Raw genomic sequence first — 23,589 nt, 5'->3', positions numbered from 1 at the left:
ACCCAAAAAAATATTGATAGAACTGTATTTAAAATCAAATCAAGTCTGCCTTTGTATTACAGTGTTTTATCCTTGCACAGAAAGATACACCCAGATAAAACATATGTACGGTGGCGCAGTGGTTAGAGTGCGGTACTGCAGGCTACTTCTGCTGACTGCCGGCTGCCTGCAATTTGGCAGTTCAAATCTCACCAGGCTAAAGGTTGACTCAGCCTTCCGTCCTTCTGAGCTCGGTAAAATGAGGACCCATATTGTTGGGGGCAATAGGCTGACTCTGTAAACCACTTAGAGAGGACTGTAAAGCACTCTAAAGTGGTATATAAGTCTAAGTGTATTGCTAAGTGCTATTGCTATGTATATTACATCAACAGTTCTTGATGCAATTCTCAGACATGCTAGTTAGGGCTGCATTTATCCTTCTACACATTGATCATGTATAATAAGAAAGTAAGATAGATGAACGGAAGGTGCTAAATTCTAATAAACTACAGATTCATGCAATTCTGCTCATGTGGAAAAAATGGAATAATGGAGCACTCCTAACACGTTGCTTCCTTTTAGAAGCAAAGATGGGTCATTCCACACTAAAATCTAAAGGTATCTCTGGTAGAAACAGGCTATTGCTAAATCCATGCTCAGTTCTTGTTTACTTCTGAGCAAATCCAGGCCAATAGAAATGCAAATATTCCATTTCTCGTCTCTTAGCATATATTTGTTTCTATCATATTTGGAGCTATTGTTCCTGACCAGGGATAGAGATCGGCTAAAGTTTTGGATGCATGCTTTAATCTGATCAGTGCCTGAGCTCTGGGAAGCTGATAGCAATCTCCAGGCTGAGACAAGGCTCCAGTCAGCAGCACCCAAGGGAGTTTGCCACAAAGGCTTGCTTGTCCTGTTCCTATTAGCAAGCAGATGTAGATGGCAAGGCAAGGATCTCAGGAGTTCATGATTCAGCTGCTGAAGATCTGAGGAGGGTCCTTCAATATTTAATACCAAATCCAATATTCATTTCATGTTTCAACTGATTAGGCATTAGCAGAACAAGAACAGCACCGAGACAGCTTGTTTGAAGAAAGACCCATAAACTGTTTTTAAAAAAAGACAACTATAAAAATTAAAGATAAATTCCAAGTGTACCTCTAAATGTCAACAGGGGAGCTGCTATCTGTATGCATATGTTCTCTGTGATGGGTACTTTTAATAGGTTATGGCAAAGGATGCCATGCTAGCATTGCTCTAGTTAATGATCTGCTAGCAATTTTTTTCACGGGAGCATCTATCAGGGTTCTGTGGATGACAATGTTGAGATGGATCAGAGTGCCAAGCACTTGGTTATCATGCTGGGCATCTTTCCTCCTGCCCGGTATGGTGGGAGAAACCCCTCCGTGGCTTAATTAGTTTGACAGCTCTTTGTGGAGATTTGAAATCTGGAACGACGGACTGAATCGTGAAAAATATGTCCCTGCTGATTTTGTTTTGGGAAAAATAAGGAATTTAACACCACTAAACCATTGGTTTCAGAGGCAACAAACTAAAATCTGTCCATATATTACATACTTCTGTGCATGAGTATGCAAAATCTTGCTTGCCATACGTACATGTGTAAAATGCATAAATAAAATCCCATTCAGGTTTAAGAGATATTTTGCTTTTATGGAGAAACCTTACTCTCCTGTTGGTCTACTAAGTTGAAAGTTTGCTGTACACTCAGTCCAGTTTGCAACAGACAGTTCAGGTGTTTGATTTTTAAATTATAGTTGGAAGAGATCTTGAACCTTCAGAAAGGAGATCTCTCACCTTGAAACCATCAATAGCAACAGACAAAGAGTAAGAGATGAGAGGTAAAGCTGAATATGAGTGCATGACATTGTCCTTCCTGTCAATGACTACTTCGGCTTCAACCACAACAATACAGGAGCAAATAATAGATACAAACTCAAGGTAAACCGCTCCAAACTCGATTGCAGAAAATACGACTTCAGTAACAGAGAGGTCAATGCCTGGAATGCACTACCTGACTCTGTAGTTTCTTCCCCAAACCCCCAAAACTTTAACCTTAAACTGTCTACTGTTGACCTCACCCCATTCCTAAGAGGTTTATAAGGGGCATGCATAAGTGCACCAGCGTGCCTACAGTCCCTGTCCTAATATTCCTTTTTACTTACTCTTTTCATGTATTCAAATTATGTTTATACTTTTACCTGTTATCTTATATATGCGTGACAAATAAATTTATGATTATGATTATGAATGGACCAAGATCTCGTTTGTTCCTCATCATAATCCCAGTGATTGTTGATTTTTTTCATTGCACTGAAAAACTAGCAATAAAGAAACCAGGTTCAATTTACTTGCATTAACATGCCAGAACCTGGAAGTCACACTGAAGAAAATCTTGCTTTTTGACCTCATCCATTTTGGCATTCAATACCATTACAGATAATCTTTGACTTACAACAGTTCATTTAGTGACTATTTAAAGTTACAGCATCACTGAAAAAAAGTGACTTATGACTGTTTTTCACACTTACGACCATTACAGCATTCCCATTGACAAGGTTCCGACTAATGAGTCCAAGCAAATCAGAACTCCGAGACTCAAATCTCTCTCAAGGAGATTCTGTCTTTATTGGGCACATCATATTGGCACGATTAAATGTAAAACCAATTCTGAATATTTCCCATGGTTTCAGTACACTTAAAATCATAAATGATCCCCTCCCCAAGTGTCACAGGTCAGCTTGTCCAATTAGGAACTCCCTAGGCGGGATCCCTAGGAATTCCACTCCATTCTCATTGGACACCTGTGGAGATGACCTTGGTTCCCACGAGATAAAGCGATGTTGTGTCTGGCAGTGCATTCCAGCCTCCTCCTCCCGCTTCCCATACTGTGTGGCAACTGAGAACCAACAAAATGGCTTCTGCCAGGTTCGGTTTGAAGTTGACACCCATGGTCACATGGTGAAAATTTAGATGCTTGACAACTGACGTGCATTTATGACGGTTGCAGTGTCCCAGGATCATGTGATCCCTTTGTGCAACCTTGTGACAAGCAAAGTCAATGGAAAAGCCAGATACTAACTTAACAACTGGCAGTGATTCACTTAACAACTGCGGCAAGGAAGGTCATAAAATGGGGCAAAACTCACTTAACAAATGTCCTACTTAGCAACAGAAATTTTGGGCTCAGTTGCGGTCGTAAATTGAGGATTACCTGTATTGATCTGCATGGCCAAGGTAAAAATTGGCCCTTAATCCCAAACTGTTAGCATTTTAAAATAAAAATGCAACAACCTGAACTAGACTTAGAAACAGCTCTCATCTATATTATTGTTTTAGAAAAGGCTGAAAGCTACAATTTTTTGATATTTAAGAATTAAATGCTTATAATTCTAAACCTAGTTTTTACAGGTTACCACCATGAAATAAATCCATATTTAAGGTAGTCTTCTTCAAAATTTAATATTGAGTAGTAGTCAGATTTTATTCCTGAGTTACAAATTTGAATATTCCCATTAGATATTCTTGGTTAAGTATGTGCATTTAGATCATTGGGTTTTCTTTTCCTTTCCTTTTTTTTTAAAAAAAAGGTCCTCCAATTTATAATCCCTGTAGCTTGATCCAAGACATGTAACTTACTTCAACTATTAGGCTCGGAATGAACAAGAGAAATGGCAGATAGTGATATATAAGATCTCAAGAGGCTTCTGACAAATTCTCACGATTATTGGCACAATTTCTCTGCTCTGCTCCCAGAAGGGAAATAGATTCTATGGCAGTTGAAATGTGTATTATTAAACTTCTTAAGCGATCCAGAATGTTTCCCAATAGGCATCGAAAAAATTTTCTAAGTATAGCAAAGTTGAAATTCTTAGGTCTAAGTCTTTCCCATTCAACCCCCATTTGATTCCATCCAACAATCTTTAAACTGGCCCATCATTATTCCATTAAAATAAATCAAAATCCATGTCACCAGAGCCTATTACGGCTACGTAGGTTACTTCCATTCTGTTCTGCTAAAGACAGCCAGATGGGAAAATCTAAGGCCAGATAAAAAGCTGAATTGGCACCAGGTTTAACTTCACATTCCAACAAAGCAAAGTTGCAATGCTAAAGGGTTTTGCTCGCTATGCTATGACCATTTCCAGTTTGTACCTCCTGGAGCTCTTTTTGTTTTGGTAGTTCTCTGAATTGTGAGATGCTGATTAAAAGAAGAAGATAAGTCATCTTTTAATTATGAAGGTTAACATTATCAGAATGTTTGCAGTTGAAAACAATGTCATTGCATGATATGTATCTTGTGCAAAAAATTCATAAATCCACAATTAACTACCATTTTTTTTTTAAAAAAAAAGAAAAGCAGATGAATGGAGAAATGCAGTGGAATAGATTTCAAAAAAAACTTTAAGAAACTAATATGGGTCAGAAATGGTTGGACAATCTCTTTGGCCAAGTATTCCCTGATGGCCCTATTAATGGCAGGCAGAGGATTGCAAAAATGTCTGCCATTTTCAGTTTCTCTTACTGACCTGACGAACTAATGAAGAAGGGAGCAAGATGGACATGCTCAAGTGGCAAATTACTTGCTACTTGGTAAACAAAGATTTTCCTTGAGTTCTTCTCCTGATGACTCCATGGAACATTTTTGTGGCTTTTTTGGAAGCTGTGCTAAAATGGTTTGCCTCCTTATGAGATGTTTGTCCAACTTCCCATCTACTCTACAACTCTGAGATCCCTGATCGTCTTCTGGAAGCCATCTTGGGAAGTGGCATTGTATTTAAAAATAATTTTTATTGAATATAAATATTAAAAAAGACATACATAACATATACACAACAAACATTTATACAACATATACACAAAAAGAGTATAATTTCTTCTTAAGCATTTTTTCAGAGTGACATTCTACAATTCTACTTATAGTATATTCCTTCACCTCTCCTTAATCTAATAACAATATATATATATATATATATATATATATATATATATATATATATATATATATATATATATATATTTAAATTGGTAATATTTCCCCTTTTATTTTTTGTATATTTCTATTTTTAACCAATTATACCAATTATTCCATATTTTGTAATAATCTGATTCTTCTCTTTCTTGTAATTCTTCGGAAGTGGCATTGTAATGGTTCTATTCAACCAACTGGTTTTTCCATTATTCCTTTTCTTTTTTTAGTGCAAAGTAATTTTCAACCTTTGAATTTTTTTCCGTCCCCCACAAAAATTTCACTTGTTACTTTTTTCCCACCCTCTTTTTCAGCTTTAAATGAGCCGACCATAGACTATGGTTTCCAAAGACTCCAGAAGGTCATCCCGAGACATCCAGGTGATCCAGAACGACTAGCAAAGGTAAAGATCCCTTCCTCACCTATTGACTTCACTCACATAACAAGATAAATGGCTGCATCAGTCTGGCTTTCTGACTCATAAATCAACTTCCCATGTTTTGCTCTACCATTGTTTACCCAACCCTGATCTGTGTAGCCAATTTATGCACAATACAGGTAGTCCTCGGCTTATGACCATAACTGAGTCCAATATTTCTGTCATTAAGCAAGACATTTGTTAAGTGAATTTTGCCCCATTTTATGACCTTTCTTGCCACAGTTGTTAAGTGAATCACTGCAGTTGTTAAGTTAGTAACACAGTCGTTAAGTGAATGTGTCTTCCCCATTGAGCCAGACTGGGCATAACAACCCAATTGCAAGGCAGATTGCAGCGGAACACGACAACCGTCATAAATATGAGTCCGTTGCCAAGCATCTGTATTTTGATCATGTGACTCTGGGGATGCTGCAAGTGTCAAAAATGGCTCACAAGTCATTTGTTTTCAGTGCCGTTATAACTTCGAATAGTCACTAAACAAATGGTTCTAAATCAAGGACTACCTGCACAGTGTATGTCAGCCCCTCAGTTCTGTATGCGCAGTATATTGTGAGTTTATTTATTTATTAAACATATTTCTGTGTTTCCACAATCCAAAGAGACAGTCAGTGGCTCGCACAGAACAGATAGAGGTTGAAACATCCACAATAGGAAGAAAAAAAAGAACTCTAAAGTGAATAAAAATAAAAGTCATACAACGCACAGCATACACTGAATAAAACAGATGAAATAATTTGAGATAATTGAGTAAATCCTGGTTGACTCTGGGCAGACTCATGATATAGAATAGAATAGAATTTTTTATTGGCCAAGTGTGATTGACATACAAGGAATTTGTCTTGGTGCATACGCTCTCAGTGTACATAAAAGAAAATATACGTTCATCAAGAATCACAAGGTACAACACTTAATGATAGTCATAGGGAACAATTAAACATCAGGAAACAATATCGATATAAATAGTAAGGATACAAGCAACAAAATCACCATCATACAGTCATAAGTGGAAGGAGATGGGTGGTGGCAACGATGAGGAGATTAATAGTAGTGCAGACTTAGTGAACTGTATATATGAACTGATGGATTGGTTTGATTTAGTTTAACATAGTGTTTTTGTAAACCATGCTTTATGGCTTAGCACAGTGATGGCAAACCTTTTCAGCACCAAGTGCCCAAACCAGAATGCTCGTGCATTCGAAACTTGAAGACCTGTTTCTTGGGCCATTTTCAGGCTATTTTCCAGCACTCCAGTGCCCGCGAAGACTAGAAACCAGAAGAGCAGCTGGCGACAGGCGTGTGCCCACAGGTTCGCCATCACAGGCTTAGCATGTTCAGAACATGATTGAATTAAGGAAGTCTGGTTAAGTGTGCTCTTCCCTCTATTTGTTTTCATGGCGAAAAGCTACTGGGAGTGCATAAACAGAATGGTGAGATATGAGTTACTAATAAATAATAATATTTAAAAAATATTATTTAATATTTTTAAAATTATTTAATATTTTAAATAATATTTTTTTTAAAAAAAAATGCTAGCATTTGTCCTGCTTGATTTCAGGGTCTGTTGTGTCTCACACTGGGTTTGCCTAGCTCTTGCCACCACATTTTTCAATGCATGACACATCCTTGGTTGTCCTTCCTTTCTGCTTGCAGGAGATGCTTTTGAAACGAGCAGCTGACCTAGTTGAAGCACTCTATGGGACACCACATAACAATCAGGTTAGAGTTCCTCTCTCTTTTTTTTTAATCCCGTGAATGTGTAAAGAAGGTGTTGTGTTTGCAGCTTCTCCCGAGTCACCTTTTCACCTGATCCACTTGAGTGGAACTGATGAGGCTTAATGCTCCATTAAGACTCCTCTACAGTTGTACTGGGGAGGTCTTTCTCATTCTGGTACAGAATTTATCTGCCATTTCAGTCCAGTAATCCATTCAAAGGAGACAATCTCTCCTTCTTCCAAACTCTGTTTGCAGAGGATGGGCGTATAACCTGCTAGTTCTGTTCCTCCCCCATCATCCTGTCTGATGAAATTTCTGGTGTGCTAATTTCTAGTCTTCTCTATTGGGTTATTTTATTTCTATCCAGATAGTCTGCAAACAGAGAAGGTTGGCTTCTACAGAAACTTCTAAAAAGTTTTATAAGCATTTTTAAAAGCTTGTAATTTTGGAGATCTTCCTTTAGCCCGTTCTTTATTTCTTTAGGGGACGCGGTGGCTAAGACGCTGAGCTTGTCGATCGAAAGGTCGGCAGTTCAGCGGTTCGAATCCCTAGTGCCGCATAACGGGGTGAGCTCCCGTTACATATCCCAGCTTCTGCCAACCTAGCAGTTCGAAAGCACGTAAAAATGCAAGTAGAAAAATAGGGACCACCTTTGGTGGGAAGGTAACAGCGTTCCGTGCGCCTTTGCCGTTGAGTCATGCCAGCTACATGACCATGGAGATGTCTTCAGACAGCACTGGCTCTTTGGCTTTGAAACAGAGATGAGCACTGCCCCCTAGAGTCAGGAACGACTAGCACATATGTGCAAAGGGAACCTTTACCTTTACCTTTTATTTCTTTGCCTTCGATCTACCAGTTTTTCTAGTCCTCTTTTTCTATGATATTTATTCATTCTTCCCATTCTCTCCCTCCCATTCAGTGCCCTCCCAAAACAGGGACAGATAACACCTGTTAGAGTTCTCAAGTGTCAGATCCACAGGGCTTTTTTAGGTTATTATGTGTTGCAGCTCTTAGGACCCACAGATGGTTCATCTGGGCTCTAGGTGAGGAGTGAGTAGTATTTTTTTCTACATTTCTCATCAGAGTGACTTTATTTATTTATATTTCATGTTTCTAGACCATTCATCTCCCTCAAGGAGAGCTATTTCGGATGTCAAAAGTTGATGGAGTTGAGGCAAGTGAGGGGGGGTACCCCTTTTTCTCTTTCTGGCATCTTCTCCTTTATTCTCCTTTATTTTTTCCTTCTGATACCCTTTTACTTTGCTAGACTTCCACTGCACAGAGAGGCCAAGCAGAAAGGAACAGTTTACTCTTTACAGTATGAAACCTTGGAGGAAGAGGACTTTTAAATTAGCCAGTTAGCCAAGTATAATTAGCCTGAGAGCCTATTTGAAATGAAACCTTAGAAATTAGAAATAACAACAGCAGTATCAGCAGACCTGATCTTGGTATTTTCTTACACATCTTACCTGGTCCCTCTTCATCTCAAGACACATATTTGCTGAACATCTGGGGAGGATTTTTTTCTTCTTCTTCTTTTTTTTAATTTGTAAAGCAAATCAGTCCACCTGGAATAAAATTTATGCTGATTTTTGTTCTTGTTGTTTGCTTGTTTCAGGACATTATTCTGAAGCGAGCTGCTGATATTGCGGAAGCTCTTTACAGTGTCCCAAGAAATCCAGGCCAGATCCCTGCTTTGTCCAGCTCTCCTGCTCACAGTGCCATGATGGGCATCAACTCCTATGGCAGCCAGTTGGGAGTCAGCATCTCTGAGTCCACACAAGGGAATAATCAAGGTAAAAGTGCTGAACTGAAAGGTGCACATTGAATGAAGGTTTCGCTTCAAGAAGATTATGGCCAGAAACTAGGAAATATTGGTCATGGCTTAATCAAGATGTAGTCCTTATTAATTACCAAGGCCACCATAATAATACATTGTTTTCTTTATTTATATAAAAAAATTGGTTTCAGTATTGTCCATGTCATACTGTTCTCTTTTTAATTTTCTTCTAAAACATTGCCCATCCATAGCCTTAATCGTCCCTGTAGTTCATATGCACGTGTTGTATAAATCCATTTCTTTCTCTTACAATTTTCAAACAGTTTACCTTTTAAAATCCATCCTTTGTGGGGGGAAAAGAATTGACCATGGATTTCTGCCGAAACCCTAGAGAAGGTGCAGCCTTGACCACAATTTGCAGCAAATCCCATGTTAAACTTATAAATATTAAAAACACAAGTGTGCTAATTTTTTCCAGATCTTGAAACAACACCCTTTCACATTCTTTCAACATGCAGATCTGATTGGTGAAATGTACATATGTTGTCAAACAAAGTGAAGTACTTGTCAACTAGTGGAGCTTGCTTGAGGGTGAGAGGCTGCAACAGATCTTTAGAGAGGACCTTATGTTTTATCCTGCAAAACTGTATTTGTGGAGTTAGTAGCAGCATCAGCACACTTATTTGGCTTTTAACCTTGAAATACAAACCCCGTGATTAATCATCTGAGGACTCTGATCTTAGAGAGAAATGAAAAACTATGCAGAATTAAAGAAGATTTTGAACGGATCTATAAAATCCTGAATGGATTTATAGTCTCTCAAAGTGGATGTGATTTACCCAACAATATCCACCATACTGTGAAAGGGTATTTATAATTCAAAGTACGTGCTGTATCCATTTGAAAATATAGCTCAACCACTGCCTTCAGATATGTATCTTAACTACACATTGTAAAAAGAGGTTTTGGAGGGTTGTAGACAACCCCTGTATTAGCACATCATATTATGCAATAAAGGAGAATATTTGTAGCTCAAGGTTGACATGAAGGGTCCTTGATGGTCTTTGAGCTTTCTTTCTTTCTTTCTTGCATACTATGCAATCTTTGACAATAATAATTTTATCAATAGAAAATATTTGTAGCTTAGGGTTGAATTGGTGCTAGCTGAGCTCCATTGTTTGCTTGCAGATGTTTTATTACCCAACTAGGTAACATTGTCAGTTTTAAAAATACATACATAAATGGCTAGATACACACGAAATAATAGAAGATTCCTAATATGACAGCCTGATTTGATAAAACAGATGTTTGGAGTAGGAATATCAGTGAAGCAGCTTAGAAGAGGTAACTTTCTAAAGATAAACTTTTATTTTCTGTTGCTCTGCTTGACAAAACTAGAACTGGAGGCTCTAGAGGGAGGTTGCTCGGTGTAAGTTTAAGTAAGACTTCCCAATAGTAGGAGCTGTTTGACTATCAAACAATTTCTTCTTGACTTGGTGAGGTTGCCTTTTTTCTTTCATGATTGGACAATCATCTAACAAGATGACAGCCCACATTATAACAAAACTCCCCAATTTTTTTTTTCAACTCTGGAATTCTATATTTCACTTCATAAGCTGAATTATTTGTTGTTGTTCAGTAACTAAGTCATATCTGACTGTTCCACAACCCCTTGGACCACAAGAGTCTGTCCTTCACTATCTGCTGGAATTTGCCAAAACTTACATTAATTGTGTCAATCACACTATCTATCCTCTGCCATCCCCTTCTCCTTTTGCCTTCCATCTTTCCCAACCTTGGGGCCTTTTCCAATGAGTCCTCTCTTCTCATTTGGTGACCAACATATTTGAGCTTGAGTCTCGGTATCTGTCTTTCCAAAGGACAGCCAGGGCTTCGATTTCCTTAAGCTGAACTAATACTATGCCAAATTTTGCATTCGGTTTCTTTCCCAATGGAAAATGAGGTCTGTTTTCTACCGTTATCTACATTTTTGAATGCATATTTTTTTCCCTTTCTTTTCCACGCATATTGCTTTGAAGGAGCAAGAAAATGATCCTAATGGTTGTTTTCTTTTACATATTTTTCAATCGCTCTCACAATCCCCCCTCACCATTCTCACTTCCAAACTGAAAACCCCATGAAAGAAGTTCCTTCTTGAGATCTTTCTCTGGGACTTAACTGAAGTGTGAGGAACCAAAGAGGCTGCAGACTGCTGGAAGGAGGATTGTATAATTAAAAAAAAAAAATGTAGCATTCACACACACTTCTCGGCCATCTGGTAACTAAATAAGAATGCCATAGTCCACCCTTGAGGATTAAATTGAAATTCTTTTCTCCTTTGGAAAAGAGTGAAAGTAAACCCTTACGTTCTATTTAGATCGACGAAGCTAAGAGAATGATTTTTTTTTCATCATTATTTAGGATTCTGATTCCAGGGGAAATGTTATTTTGTTGTATACTTGGGCACTTTTTCATGCTATTTTTCCTCTCCCCCCCCTCTTTTTAAATTTAAAACGTTAAAATACAAACTCCAAAAAAATGGGGAGGAGGAAGGAAAGGAAATATAAAAGTGAAATGAAACTAGACAAGACGACACAAAGAGAAAATAATGTGCCTCAAAAAGGAAAAACAAAACAAACCTATATATAAATTGTCCCCCTAATTGAATAATGATAAATATATTTCAAAAAATAATAATCCCCCCTTGTGATGCAGGCCACACAATTTATAAAATTTCTAGAACACTGTTTACCCAAAGTATTTGGCATGACATCTATCAACTATACAGAAAAAAGCCACAGTCAACAGATGAAACCAACAGCAAAATTAAACTACTTGTTTGGTTTTGATCAGATTTGCTTTATTTTAAATGTGCTTAATTTTTTGTGCTGATCCATGACCATAATAAAGATTGAATGAAAGAATGAATCTATTCATGATCCAGATAACTGAAGAGTGCATGTCTAAGAGAGACCATCCTGTTATCTTTACTGATGGACGCTTGGTGAAATGTTTATTTCTTGCAGGCTACATCCGTAACACAAGCAGCATATCCCCACGAGGTTATTCCTCCAGCACGACCCCTCAGCAGTCTAATTACAGCACCCCCAGTAACAGCATGAACGGCTACAGCAATGTCCCCATGTCCAACCTGACTGTTCCCAGTTCACCTGGATTTATTAACGGTTCTCCCACAGGATCGCCCTATGGCTGTGAGTAGCTTCCTTCTCTTCTCTTCCTCCAGCTCCAGCTGACCTTGGGGTTGGCTTAAGTTAAGAGGCAATCTGTCAGAAAATGTTTATTTCCTTTCTTTGGGTCATCTGCCAGAAGGTGCCTCAACTTTGTAATGAGACAATTAAGCCCCAAAATTCTGCAGAGCAAGCTTTGCAAGAACACAGGAGGGCTTTTGTCAACTGCTTGTGGTTATCTGCCACAAATGTATTAGGTGGCTCTGTCTCTCTGGAACTTTAGATCTTGGTATCTTTCAGCACAGGGGTGAAATGTTCCTGGTTCGGACCGGATCGGGCAATCCGGTAGCGATTGTGGCAGGTGGTTCGGAGAACCGGTAGCGATGGTGGCGCGAGGCTCCACCCACTCACCCGGGTGTCATTACTTCCTGCTTTTAAAAAGTAAAAAAAGGCTCTACCGATCGTGCGCCACAGCTGTGATCGTCAGAGCCTTTTCTTTACCTTTTAAAAGCATCTTTTTACCAGCTATTCGCCGGAATAGGTTGTAAAAAAATGCTTTTCAAAGTAAAAAAAAAAAAAAGCTCTGACGGTCACTTGTCAGAGCCTCTTTTTTTACTTTTAAAAGCATTTTGTACAACCTATTCTCCCGAATAGATTGTAAAAAAATGCTTTAAAAATGTCAAAAAAAAAAAAAGTTGGCCACACCCACCTAGTCACATTCCCCCCAAGCCACGCCCACAGAACCAGTAGTAACAAATTTTACATTTCACCACTTCTTCAGCACCAGCAGCTGGGAATCTAATAGCCCATCAAAATCCATAACTTCTGTCTGCCCTGCTCTCCTTGTTTTGTTCTGATCTCCAATGCCAGGAGTGGCCCACAAGCAGATCCAAGCTCCAAGTTGGCCACAAGTTGATTTTATTATTATTAACCTTTAACTATAACAACTTTTTTGAAGTTGTGTATGGGGAGGGAGAGAAAGAACAGAGAGCATGAGAATGTTCCCAGATGAGAAAGAAAAGGAAAAACCGAAAGGAGAGGAAATATGTAGTCCTCCATTATCAGAAATATCCATCAGCAGTTGTTCCTAAATTATTGTCTCCTTTAATACCAAGTGACGTGGTGGTTCAGTGGCTAAGATGCTGAGCTTGTCGATCGAAAGGTCAGCAGTTCAGCGGTTCGAATCCCTAGTGCTGTGTAACGGGGTGAGCTCCCATTACTTGTCCCAGCTTCTGCCAATCTAGCAGTTCGAAAGCATGTAGAAAAATAGGGACCACCTTTGGTGGGAAGGGAACAGTGTTCTGTGCACCTTTGGTGTTTAGTCATGCTGGCCAGATCACCACGGAGATGTGATCTCATGACTACGGTCAGTGCTGGCTCTTCAGCTTTGAAACGGAGATGAGCAGTGCCCCCTAGAGTTGGGAATGACTAGCACATATGTGCAAGGGGAACCTTTACCTTTTCCTTAATACAAAAGGAATCAGTGTGCAGTTAATGTACGTGGTTGGATGTTGTTATTTTCATGTCCACAATGCCTTGGGCTTAGTAGTGGTGGCCCCCTTACAGGAAATCTGTTCTCAGCTTTCTTCTCAGAAAGCCACAGTTCCAAGAGAGATCATCAAGAAAGAAGACAACCTTCCAAAGTGCTTTATCCAAAGCCCTGGTGTGTGTATGTGTGTGTGTGTTTTCAATCTTTCATTTATCTTTTTCCTTTCCTACCACCCTCCAATTTTATACGTATAACAGTTTTACTGTTTGAATGGACTGCAGCACACTAGCCTGCAACTGGCCAACTCTGTTTTAGCCAGGGCAAACAAGTTAGGGAAATTCAGGCACTTTGTGGGACAACTAGACTAAGTATCAAGATCTGCAAAAATCAGATCCCTATATGAAAGATAAGTCCCTTAAAAACATCTTTTCCATGTTGATGTGTATGTTTTAAGGATAGTCCAAAATAACTTTCATTGTTCTATGAAAAGCAGCTCTTCCCCTTTTTTAAATTTTTACTCAGGGCTCAGCTGCAAAAGAATTCCAGGTCCTTTTTTGCTTCCTTGGAGATACTAGAGTAGAATGGGGTAAGAATTGAGGTTTCTTCTGAATATTGCCGAGAAGTCATGGATTAGGACTGGGTGGGGGGGAAATATCTCATTGTCTATACCATTGAATCTAGAAGAACGATTAAAACTTTGCTTTTCTGGCAAAGAATCAGGGGTGAAATTCAGCAGGTTCTGACAGGTTCTGGAGAACTGGTAGCGGAAATTTTGAGTAGTTCAGAGAACCGGCAAATACCACCTCTGGCTGATCTCAGAGTGGGGAGGGAATGGGGATTTTGCAGTATCCTTCCCCTGGAGTGGGGTGGGAATGGAGATTTTGCAGTATCCTCCTCCTGCCCACCAAGCTACGTCCACCAAGCCACACCACTCCCACCACAGAACCTGTAGTAAAAAAATTTGAATTCCACCACTGCAAAGAATGCCATGGTCAACACCAGGTCTTATTATAATAGCAACAGGACCATCAATAAAGAGACTGCAGCTAGTGATAATAGACTTTGATGCCACTATTAACTACATTTTTTTAAAAAAAAAAAACATATTATTTGGTTGGTGGGGGGAAGAGAGAGACAGAGGTCAAGAGACGGTGAAATCTAGTCCTACTTTAAGCATGAAGCCAACAGGGTGACTTTGGGCTGGTCACTCTCTCTCAGTCCTAGGAAGAAGGTCCAGGTGAAATACGTCAAAAAACATTGTCAAGAATGTCAAATGGTCTTCTCCAGGTAGTCACCAGGAATCAAGATCAACTCAAAGGCTAAATAAAGCCGCAGTGGTGCAGTGGTTAGAGTGCAGTACTGCAGGCTACTTCTGCTGACTGCCGGCTGCCTGAAATTTGGCAGTTCGAATCTCACCAGGTTCAAGGTTGACTCAGCCTTCCGTCCTTCCGAGGTGGGTAAAACGAGGACCCAGATTGTTGGGGTCAATAGGCTGACTCTTTAAACTGCTTAGAGAGGGCTGTAAAAGCACTGTAAGGCGGTATATAAGTCTAAATGCTATTGCTATTGGTATAAACAAGCAAATAACTGCAGTTTTGTAAAAGTGAGATTAAATTCCAGCGAATGTGCTAGGATTGATTTCAGAGTCGGGAGGAAAATTAAAACAACATTCTCAAGCACCCTAAGAATAAAGTGGATGATATTCCCAGGAAAAAAGGACTGTGTGCATGTATGAGTGTGTGTATGTGTGTTTGTGTTTGATATATGATTTTGAGGACAGATTTATCCACCCACCCAGGGTGGATAAATCCCAAACCAGCAGGCACTACTTCCATGTCTATATCCAATTATATAACATGTTTATTAACCAGTGGCAGTATTGAATTCTTTTCCACACTTGTCCGCACTTATAGGATGAGAACATTTTGAATTTTTTAGTAATAAATGGCCCGTTTGGAAAAAGAAAAAGAAAGTCACCAAGAAAAAAAATCTGAAATGTTGATTGCTTTTGCACAGAGAGTTTAAAGTTGGCCAAACAGATGTTTGCTGGGTTTTTTTTTTTTTTTTTAAAGAAACGAGAAAACTTACAAATTCTGCTTCCTGGCTGAATTGTGTGTGCCAAGTTTCAGTTCCAGAGAAAAAGAAACAAAAAACAAAAAACAAAACAGCTGAATTATATATTCCTGACCATCAGAGTTTACAATGAGATGCAGACAGATCCTTGAGAAAAATAAAATTAGAGAATCATTCAAAGCTAGAGGAGATATACAGCAATGTGAAGTATAGTGGTGATTCCGTAGGTGTGCCACAGATTAATGGAAGCATCTTAACCCAAAATGAAATTTGTTTGCTCATTTTAAATTTGGTCCAGATCTATCGGACCACATTTCCCACTGTGCCCACCTATGGAGATGATAGCAAATGTAATCAGCTCATGTAGAATGCATCAAGAGTAAGAGCCTTGGTGGCGCAGCAGACTAAAGCACTGTTAAGTAACACCAGCTGCCTGCAATTACTGCAAGTTCAAATCTCACCAGGCTCAAGGTTGACTCAGCCTTCCATCCTTTCGAGGTAGGTAAAATGAGGACCCGGTTTGTGGGGGGCAATAAGCTGACTTTGTATAAAAAAGAACACCGCTGGGGTGGGGGGGGCGTAAGCCCTACGAAGCAGGTATATACAAAAGTATGAAGGCTATTGCTTAACGCATTGTAAGCCACCCTGAGTCTCTGGAAAAGGGCAGCATATAAATCGAACCAATAAATAAATAAATAAATAAATAAATAAATAAATAAATAAATAAATAAATAAATAAATAAATAAATAAATAAATAAATAAATAAATAAATAAATAAATAAATCAAGCTGGGGAAATCTGCTTAAAAATATTCGTTTAGAAATCTTGATTATCTTGTATTTCACAACATTGTGGGCCTCCTCATTTCCCCATGTTTCCTCCCTTCACAGAACTTTACCCTGGCTCGGCTAACCTTGGTTAGGCCTTTGCATCTATCCTGCCTTGGCATGATCCTGTTTATGGTACATGACTAATAGGAAAAAGGATTCTTGCCCTTCCCTGTTCATGAGCTGCTCCATTCAGATAGTATACATTTCAGGACCTGATTCCTGATTATGGGATTCTCTTCTAGTTTCTCATCTGGTTCCACCCACTTTTGTATGTTTTAAGAGAGATTTGAAAACTTACTTATTTAATAATCTAGACCAGGGGTGTCAAACTCAAGGCCCGGGGGCCAGATCCGGCCCACGGGGTGCTTAGATCTAGCCTGGGGGGCCACCCTGGAAACAGTGAAGGACCGACCCACGGGGCCTCTGCCAGTAAAAATGGAGCTCAGGAGGGCCACAGTTGCCCCCCGAGCTCCGTTTTTGCTGGCAGAGTGCTTGGGCCACCACAGGCACCCGCGACACAAGTGATGTCAAGCTGACCATGCCCACCCTGGCCCCGCCCACCCTGGCCCCCGAGGTCAAACACAACCCTGATGAGGCCCTCAATGAAATCGAATTTTTGACACCCCTGATCTAGACTGATTGGTGGAAACAGCTGTGACTAGATGCTGAGAATGACTGTTAAATGTACAGTAAATGACCAGTAAAATGGTAGGTGGTAGGTTTAACCTGTTGTGATTAATAAAATCAGAATGCAGGTATCAGGTTATTTATTTATTTGTACCCCACCTTTATTATTTTTACAAATAACTCACCGTGGTGAACATATCCAATACATCTTCCTCCTCCTAATTTCCCTAACACAACACAACCTGTGAGGTGAGTTGGGCTGAGAAAAAGGGACTGGGCCAGAGTCACCCAATTGGCTTTTATGGCTAAGCTGGGACTAGAATTTCATAGTCTCCTCCTTTCTAACCTGGTGCCTTAACCAGAATGTTATACTTGCCTAAATATTATTTCTTATGATGATTGTAAATGTATAATACATCAATTTAATGGTTAAGATACAGGACTAGAAGTCATAGCCTCCTTAGGCACAGAATCCAGCTGGGTGACTTTGGGGTAATCCTGGCCTCTCAATCCTAAAAAGAAAATGATAATATTTCTTGGCAGGAAAATGTTGGCAAAGAAACTACATAGACTTGTCCATAGAATTGCCTGAAGTCAAGACTGATATAGAACATAAATAAATATTTAATGATATATATTGTACAGCAGGGATCTCCAACCTTGGCCACTTTAAGCCTGGAGGACTTCAACTCCCAGAATTCCCCAGCCGGCTGGGGAATTCTGGGAGTTGAAGTCCTCCAGGTTTAAAGTGGCCAAGGTTGGAGACCCCTGTTGTACAGTATTCTTGTAATTTTTCTATCATTTTAGCTTAAATTATCATTTTAACTGTGGCTGGACCACAGTTGTAAATACAAGATTTATTATTCACCATGTTTATAAAGTTAGTGAACAAGATGAAGTCTCCTTTGAGTTGAGTTTGGTTGTAGGGGACATCATGGACATGTCTGGGTAATGTTCTCAGCAGTATCTTCAAGGTATTTTGCCATTATGTTGCTCTGAGGGTTTTTTCCCCCCTAGCATCACAATCTAACTTATTGTTTGTCAACTCTTAAAATGGGTGGACCTCAATTTTTAGAATTTCCAGGCTGACTGGAAAATTCTGGAAGTCCAATCATTTTAAAGTTGGACTTTATGGAACTGATCTGATTAACCATCCTGATATTTCCTAGGGTTTTCCCATCTAAATAATGACCAGGTATGCTCCTACTTAGCTTTTAAGCCTAGACAAGTTCAGCCGCCTGCTGAAGCTTGAAAAATAATTAGATTTGGCTAATATAGCCCAATCATCACAATGACTGATTGACACACATCACACTAGGTTTAAAAGAAGCAAACCACATTTTGAAGTTGCATAGTAGGTGAACCCAATCAATTAGTAATATAACTGAACACCAAATTCTGTAAGGGTTTGGTATATATTCAGCTTCCTCTATGTATTATTTTTAATATTCAAAATCAGTTAGCATTGCAAAGCTCCCCAACCTTTTAAAGCTAAGGAATTTAAGAAGAAATACATAATCAAGAACATGGCAAACTTGAGATTGAAACTGTAAGGGTCGTATCATATACATGTGCCCACAGTGCATGAAAAATACAAGTTATACAAATATAACCAAATATAGCTAAAATTACATACACATGCATGGATATACTCTTTTTATTATTTACTGCCTCCTTCTGGCTACACTCCCACTGTTGTTTGCCTCACTATTAACTTGTCTTTACAAGATACATTTTACTACTCATCATTGTTGTTTCTTCTGCTGGGCAGGGAGATACAATTTTAAGCAAAATTCTGGTCTGCAGTCAACTGACATTTTAAAAGTGTTCTAGAAATATTATATGGGGCTCAGTAGCATCTTTGGAATTAAAAATCTGTTGTGGGACATCCATTTGCTATGAATGAATGAATGAATGAATGAATGAATGAATGAATGAATGAATCAATCAATCAATCAATCAATCAATCAATCAATGAAATTCAATTTTAAGCAAAACATTGGTCTGTAGTCAACTGACATTTTAAAAATGTTCTAGAAATATAATATGGGGCTCAGTAGCATCCTTGGAATTAAAAATCTGTTGTGGGACATCCATTTGCTTTGAATGAATGAATGAATGAATGAATGAATGAATGAATGAATCAATCAATCAATCAATCAATCAATGAAATTCAATTTTAAGCAAAACATTGGTCTGTAGTCAACTGACATTTTAAAAATGTTCTAGAAATATAATATGGGGCTCAGTAGCATCCTTGGAATTAAAGATCTGTTGTGGGACATTCATTTGCTTTGAATGAATGAATGAATGAATGAATGAATGAATGAATGAATCAATCAATCAATCAATCAATCAATCAATCAATCATCAATGAAATTGAATGTTTAGGACCCAAAGAGATTTATTGAATCTATGGAATTTATGGAAGTCTCAATTGGATGCTTCTTAAGGGTGATGTGATTGTGCAAATTTGTGATTGTTTGCCTTTCCAAGTCCCTACTTGTTCTAACTCAAGTTGATATCTCCTCCCTCTCAGTGATGTCTTCAAGCCCCACAGTTGGTTCTTCAAGCAGTTCCTCCATCCTTCCATTCTCCTCCTCTGTCTTTCCTGCTGTCAAACAAAAGAGTGCCTTTGCTCCTGTCATCCGACCCCAGGGGTCCCCTTCCCCAGCGTGCTCCACTGGCAATGGAAATGGGTTTAGAGGTAAGCAAAAATATACTTCCTTCACCCACCATTCTCCCAGAACTTCATCTCTATATATGTCATAGGTTTTATTTCAAAGGTACTATAATGGGGGGAGCATGCCTCAACATGGACTTTGCACACAGTTCCTATGTGCAAAGCAATCTCCTAAAAATGGAGTGTGGTACACAGAATTGTACCCATATAATTCTCACCTATCCCATTATCCTTCTTAGGTTTTTCCCACGGTCTTTGATTACACAGAAAGCCAGATCCTAACTAACAAAAAATAATAAAAGAGTAAAAGCCGGAAAGGAAGATAAAATTAAAGTGCACAAAGTAAAGTAAAGAGAAATAGAACAAAGCTTCAAATCTCCTTTGCAGCAAATATAAATACAATTATAAAGTTATCTCTTACTATGATTACAAAAAAAAAAGAAAAAAAGAAAAAAAGCAGAATCAGAAATTGTAAATGCATTTTGTTCTGTTTTATGCAGAATAGAGCTTTTGGTCAATGATAAATGTAAATACTGGGGGGTTTTGCTAATCAAATAAGGTACTTTAGCTATCTCCACAAGTTTCCCATCTTTGCCAAGTATTTCTCCATTGTGAGTGGTATAGAAAACTTTTCATGAGATGTCAGCTTGCAAGAGCTGCAGTAATACCAAGAGCTTTTATGAATTCTAGTCATCTCATATCTTGCAAAACCTCAGATCAAAACTGTCCAAAATTTGTGAGCGCAACAATCATTTCCTTTCATTTCCTTTCATTATTGCTTCCTTACAATAAGTATATGTTTTTAATCTCTTCTCAAAGGCTCTAAGTCACTTGCAAATAATAAAGTATAAAATAAAAATAAAAATAATTACTAACTGCAATGAAGAATCCCATCAGGCATCAATCCCCAGGTCTTTCTGAACAGCCTGGCCGTAGTGATTTTCTTAAGTATTGGGCTGTTCCAAAGTAATTATTTAATACAAATGAATGAATAAATGATCAAAGTAATTTGAATTCCCAGAACATTGCATCAGACAATGTAATTGCACCTGCAGCTGAGAAAATATCAATTTCTGTTTTTATATTAAAAAAAAGCTTTGCCATATATTGTTTCAAAAGGTCACTACATAAAATGGATAGGAATAAAAAAAAAGCTGTTATAGATATATCTAAATCTGATGTACAAATAACTTATATGAGTCAATGTGGAAACACAACACTTCCATCTGCATTTAAATCATCAGTCAAATCTTTTTTCTATTTATCTCATTCATTCATTCAGAAAAAAGATCACATCTTTAATTTTCCTGTGTGTTCTCATTCAGTTTGATTAAAGGGGATTTGCTTTAGAAACCTAAGACCAAGGTTGAGTAGTTAAGGCACTAGGCTAGAAACTAGTTCTAATCCCACTTTAGGCATGAAAGTTGGCTGGGTGATTTTGGGCCAATCACCAGGAGACGTGGAATTCTAGATCCTCCTTAGGCATGAAATCTGGCTGGGGGACTCAGCCCAATTTACCTCCCAGGGATTTTGTGTGGAAAAGAGGAGAAGGAAGGAGTAATGCTTGCACCTTAAATTACTTTAAAAAGTAATAAAAAAGGATTAAAAAAATCTTTTTAAAAATTACAGTGCCAATCTCATGAATAGAGTCTGGGGAAAAAAATTGGGGGTGGGGAGAGAATATATGTGAATACACTGTCTTTCACCACAGTGTCCTCCCTCTTCTGCCATCTGTAGCCTTTTTGACTTCTCATATTTTAATTCAATTTTCGAAGAAAAGCATCCTGTAAAAACTGTTTCTCAAACTGGCAAGTGAGGGCAGCAAATGATGAGAACATGTGAAATAGAATCTTCCAGTACCTCCAACAACAAGGGAAATTTAAAAACACCAGTCAAAGAAATTTGAAAGACATTCTCAAACCCCTTAAAGATAAGGTAGAACAACTGAAGTCTTTGGTGCAAGAATCTCCAATTTTGGAAATCGAAAGACAGGTCTTCATTATGCTGTGCCTTTCTTACCCTTCCTCTTCCTTATTCCAGCCTCCCCCCCACTCCTCACCCCTATTCCAACAGTGGAATAGAGGCAGGGAAACAGAGTGGTCTATTGTGTGACATGCTATAAATTGTATTCTCCAGCGCTGCCATATTGATTTTTTTTTCCCCCTGCCTCCCCTATTCCAGTCAACAGAACGCAAAGCAGTCCATTGACAGAAGTCTGTAGGCATTTCCAAAGATCAGACTTTTGCCAATTGGGTAATATATGCCTTGGAGCTTTGCTCCAAATCTCAGAGGTGACATGATCTGCCTCGGCGCTCACTATACAGATTGAGCAAAAAAACAGCAGTTCTGAAGCTAGAGATGTTGTTCTGTCAACCTGCCACAGTTGCTTGCATTTAAGGCTACCTAGCTCTCCACCAAATATGATTAGTTCAGAAGGACCAGAGAAAGAAGCTTCCAGTTTAAACCCTTGAAGATATATAAAGTTCTTGGCATCTTTATCTGGCTGTAGGCTTTCAACTGTTGTGAATGCAGCTTCCTTCTTGCCTGCCATAGAGACCCTAATGTAGCTTAGCCTTCAATGATTCTTCTGCCAACTCAAGTTGAGAAGCTGAGCTAAGGATGGGGTGTCAGTCTGTCAATGATTTATTGCTGTGTCCAAGGGCAAAGCTTCCATTCTGAGGGGAAGCATCTGAGGGTGGTGGATGAACGTTGCCCTCTTCTGTTGTTTGCTTCAAGGCAGGTGGCATCTGCACATGTTCAGAAAACCATGGCAAGGCCAAAGATGCTAAAGCAGAGCAAAGCATCAACTCCAATTTGAAAAGTTAAAAAAAAAAGTGAAAATGCCACTTTGCTTCACAGATCTGTTCCAATACAGTGATTTTCAGTTGAATCAAGTTACTCCAAAGAAGCTCAGCGCGGGTCCTGAAGATGTAACTTTCTCCAGGCTAAGTGACATGTCAGATTAAATCAAATATTTATCATTGTCATAGAACAGCATCAAGAGGGCAAATTGTATTTTTAATACAATTAAATGTATTAAATGTATTAATGTATTTTTTAATACAATAAAAAATATAATAGATACATCAAGGTCTTGGTAATAATAACTTTAAAAGCTAAAATATTTAAAAATGAATGTATATATAAGAACAAGAGTCTAAAAAGACTACAAAAGCAGGGGCAGGAACTTTAGATAGAGGTTAGTATGTGGCAGACTATATGAAATTATAGAGCATTTTAGTATGATAAACTAAAGGTTCGTTTAATCTACTTTATGGTACATCATGTAGCTTTCTCTAGCCTAAATAACATGTTTATACTGAGGACTGGGAGAAAACATAGGAGTCCATTTCCTGGGGCTATCTCACATGGTACTACTGACACTGGTGAATGCCATCTTTCCAGAACTTCAAAGGAACATTTACCACCTTCCCTGTAGATAGAATTCAATCTGGAGCTTTTGGCAAACAAAACAGATTGTAAATATCCATTTGGATGTAATGAGGTCTACTCTTTGGTCAGGAAGGTCATAAGTTCCTATCAAGTTTACCTGGCCTCTGCAGTGAGCCAGATGTTTATGTGTTCTGTCCCCGTCCCACACACGCACCCCCACAGACAGCCCGGAGTTAATAAGCCACACAACAAAATCTTTGAATATAAAGCTGGCAGCAACCCAGTGGCTAGCTGCCAATTCAGACTTTACTCACACAAAACAAAGATTAGACTGCAAGCATTCCGATAAAGCAGGCAAAGTTTCAGCAATACAAGGATTAGTCCAAATGCAGTCCGACAAGGCA

General features: G+C 38.7%; 1 protein-coding gene across 1 annotated transcript in view; it reads left to right on the top strand.

Moving 5' to 3' along the window:
- EBF2 (EBF transcription factor 2) overlaps positions 1 to 22,758 on the top strand; it is a 272,712-nt gene extending 249,954 nt beyond the window's left edge. The window contains exons 11-17 of the mRNA XM_070952594.1: positions 5,284 to 5,372; positions 7,059 to 7,124; positions 8,239 to 8,295; positions 8,740 to 8,917; positions 11,928 to 12,113; positions 19,649 to 19,816; positions 22,652 to 22,758. Of these exons, the coding sequence (XP_070808695.1) occupies positions 5,284 to 5,372; positions 7,059 to 7,124; positions 8,239 to 8,295; positions 8,740 to 8,917; positions 11,928 to 12,113; positions 19,649 to 19,816; positions 22,652 to 22,758 (851 nt within the window). The remainder of the gene's footprint in view (positions 1 to 5,283; positions 5,373 to 7,058; positions 7,125 to 8,238; positions 8,296 to 8,739; positions 8,918 to 11,927; positions 12,114 to 19,648; positions 19,817 to 22,651) is intronic.
- Positions 22,759 to 23,589: the final 831 nt, after the last annotated feature.

This window comes from Pituophis catenifer, unplaced genomic scaffold, assembly GCF_029215685.1.
Source record: "Pituophis catenifer annectens isolate HBS135680 unplaced genomic scaffold, rPitCat1.0.hap2 SCAF_12, whole genome shotgun sequence".
In the NCBI taxonomy this organism is placed as follows: Eukaryota; Metazoa; Chordata; class Lepidosauria; order Squamata; family Colubridae; genus Pituophis; species Pituophis catenifer.
Note: the sequence above shows the minus strand (reverse complement) of the source record. Positions and strands in the feature narration are given on the sequence as shown.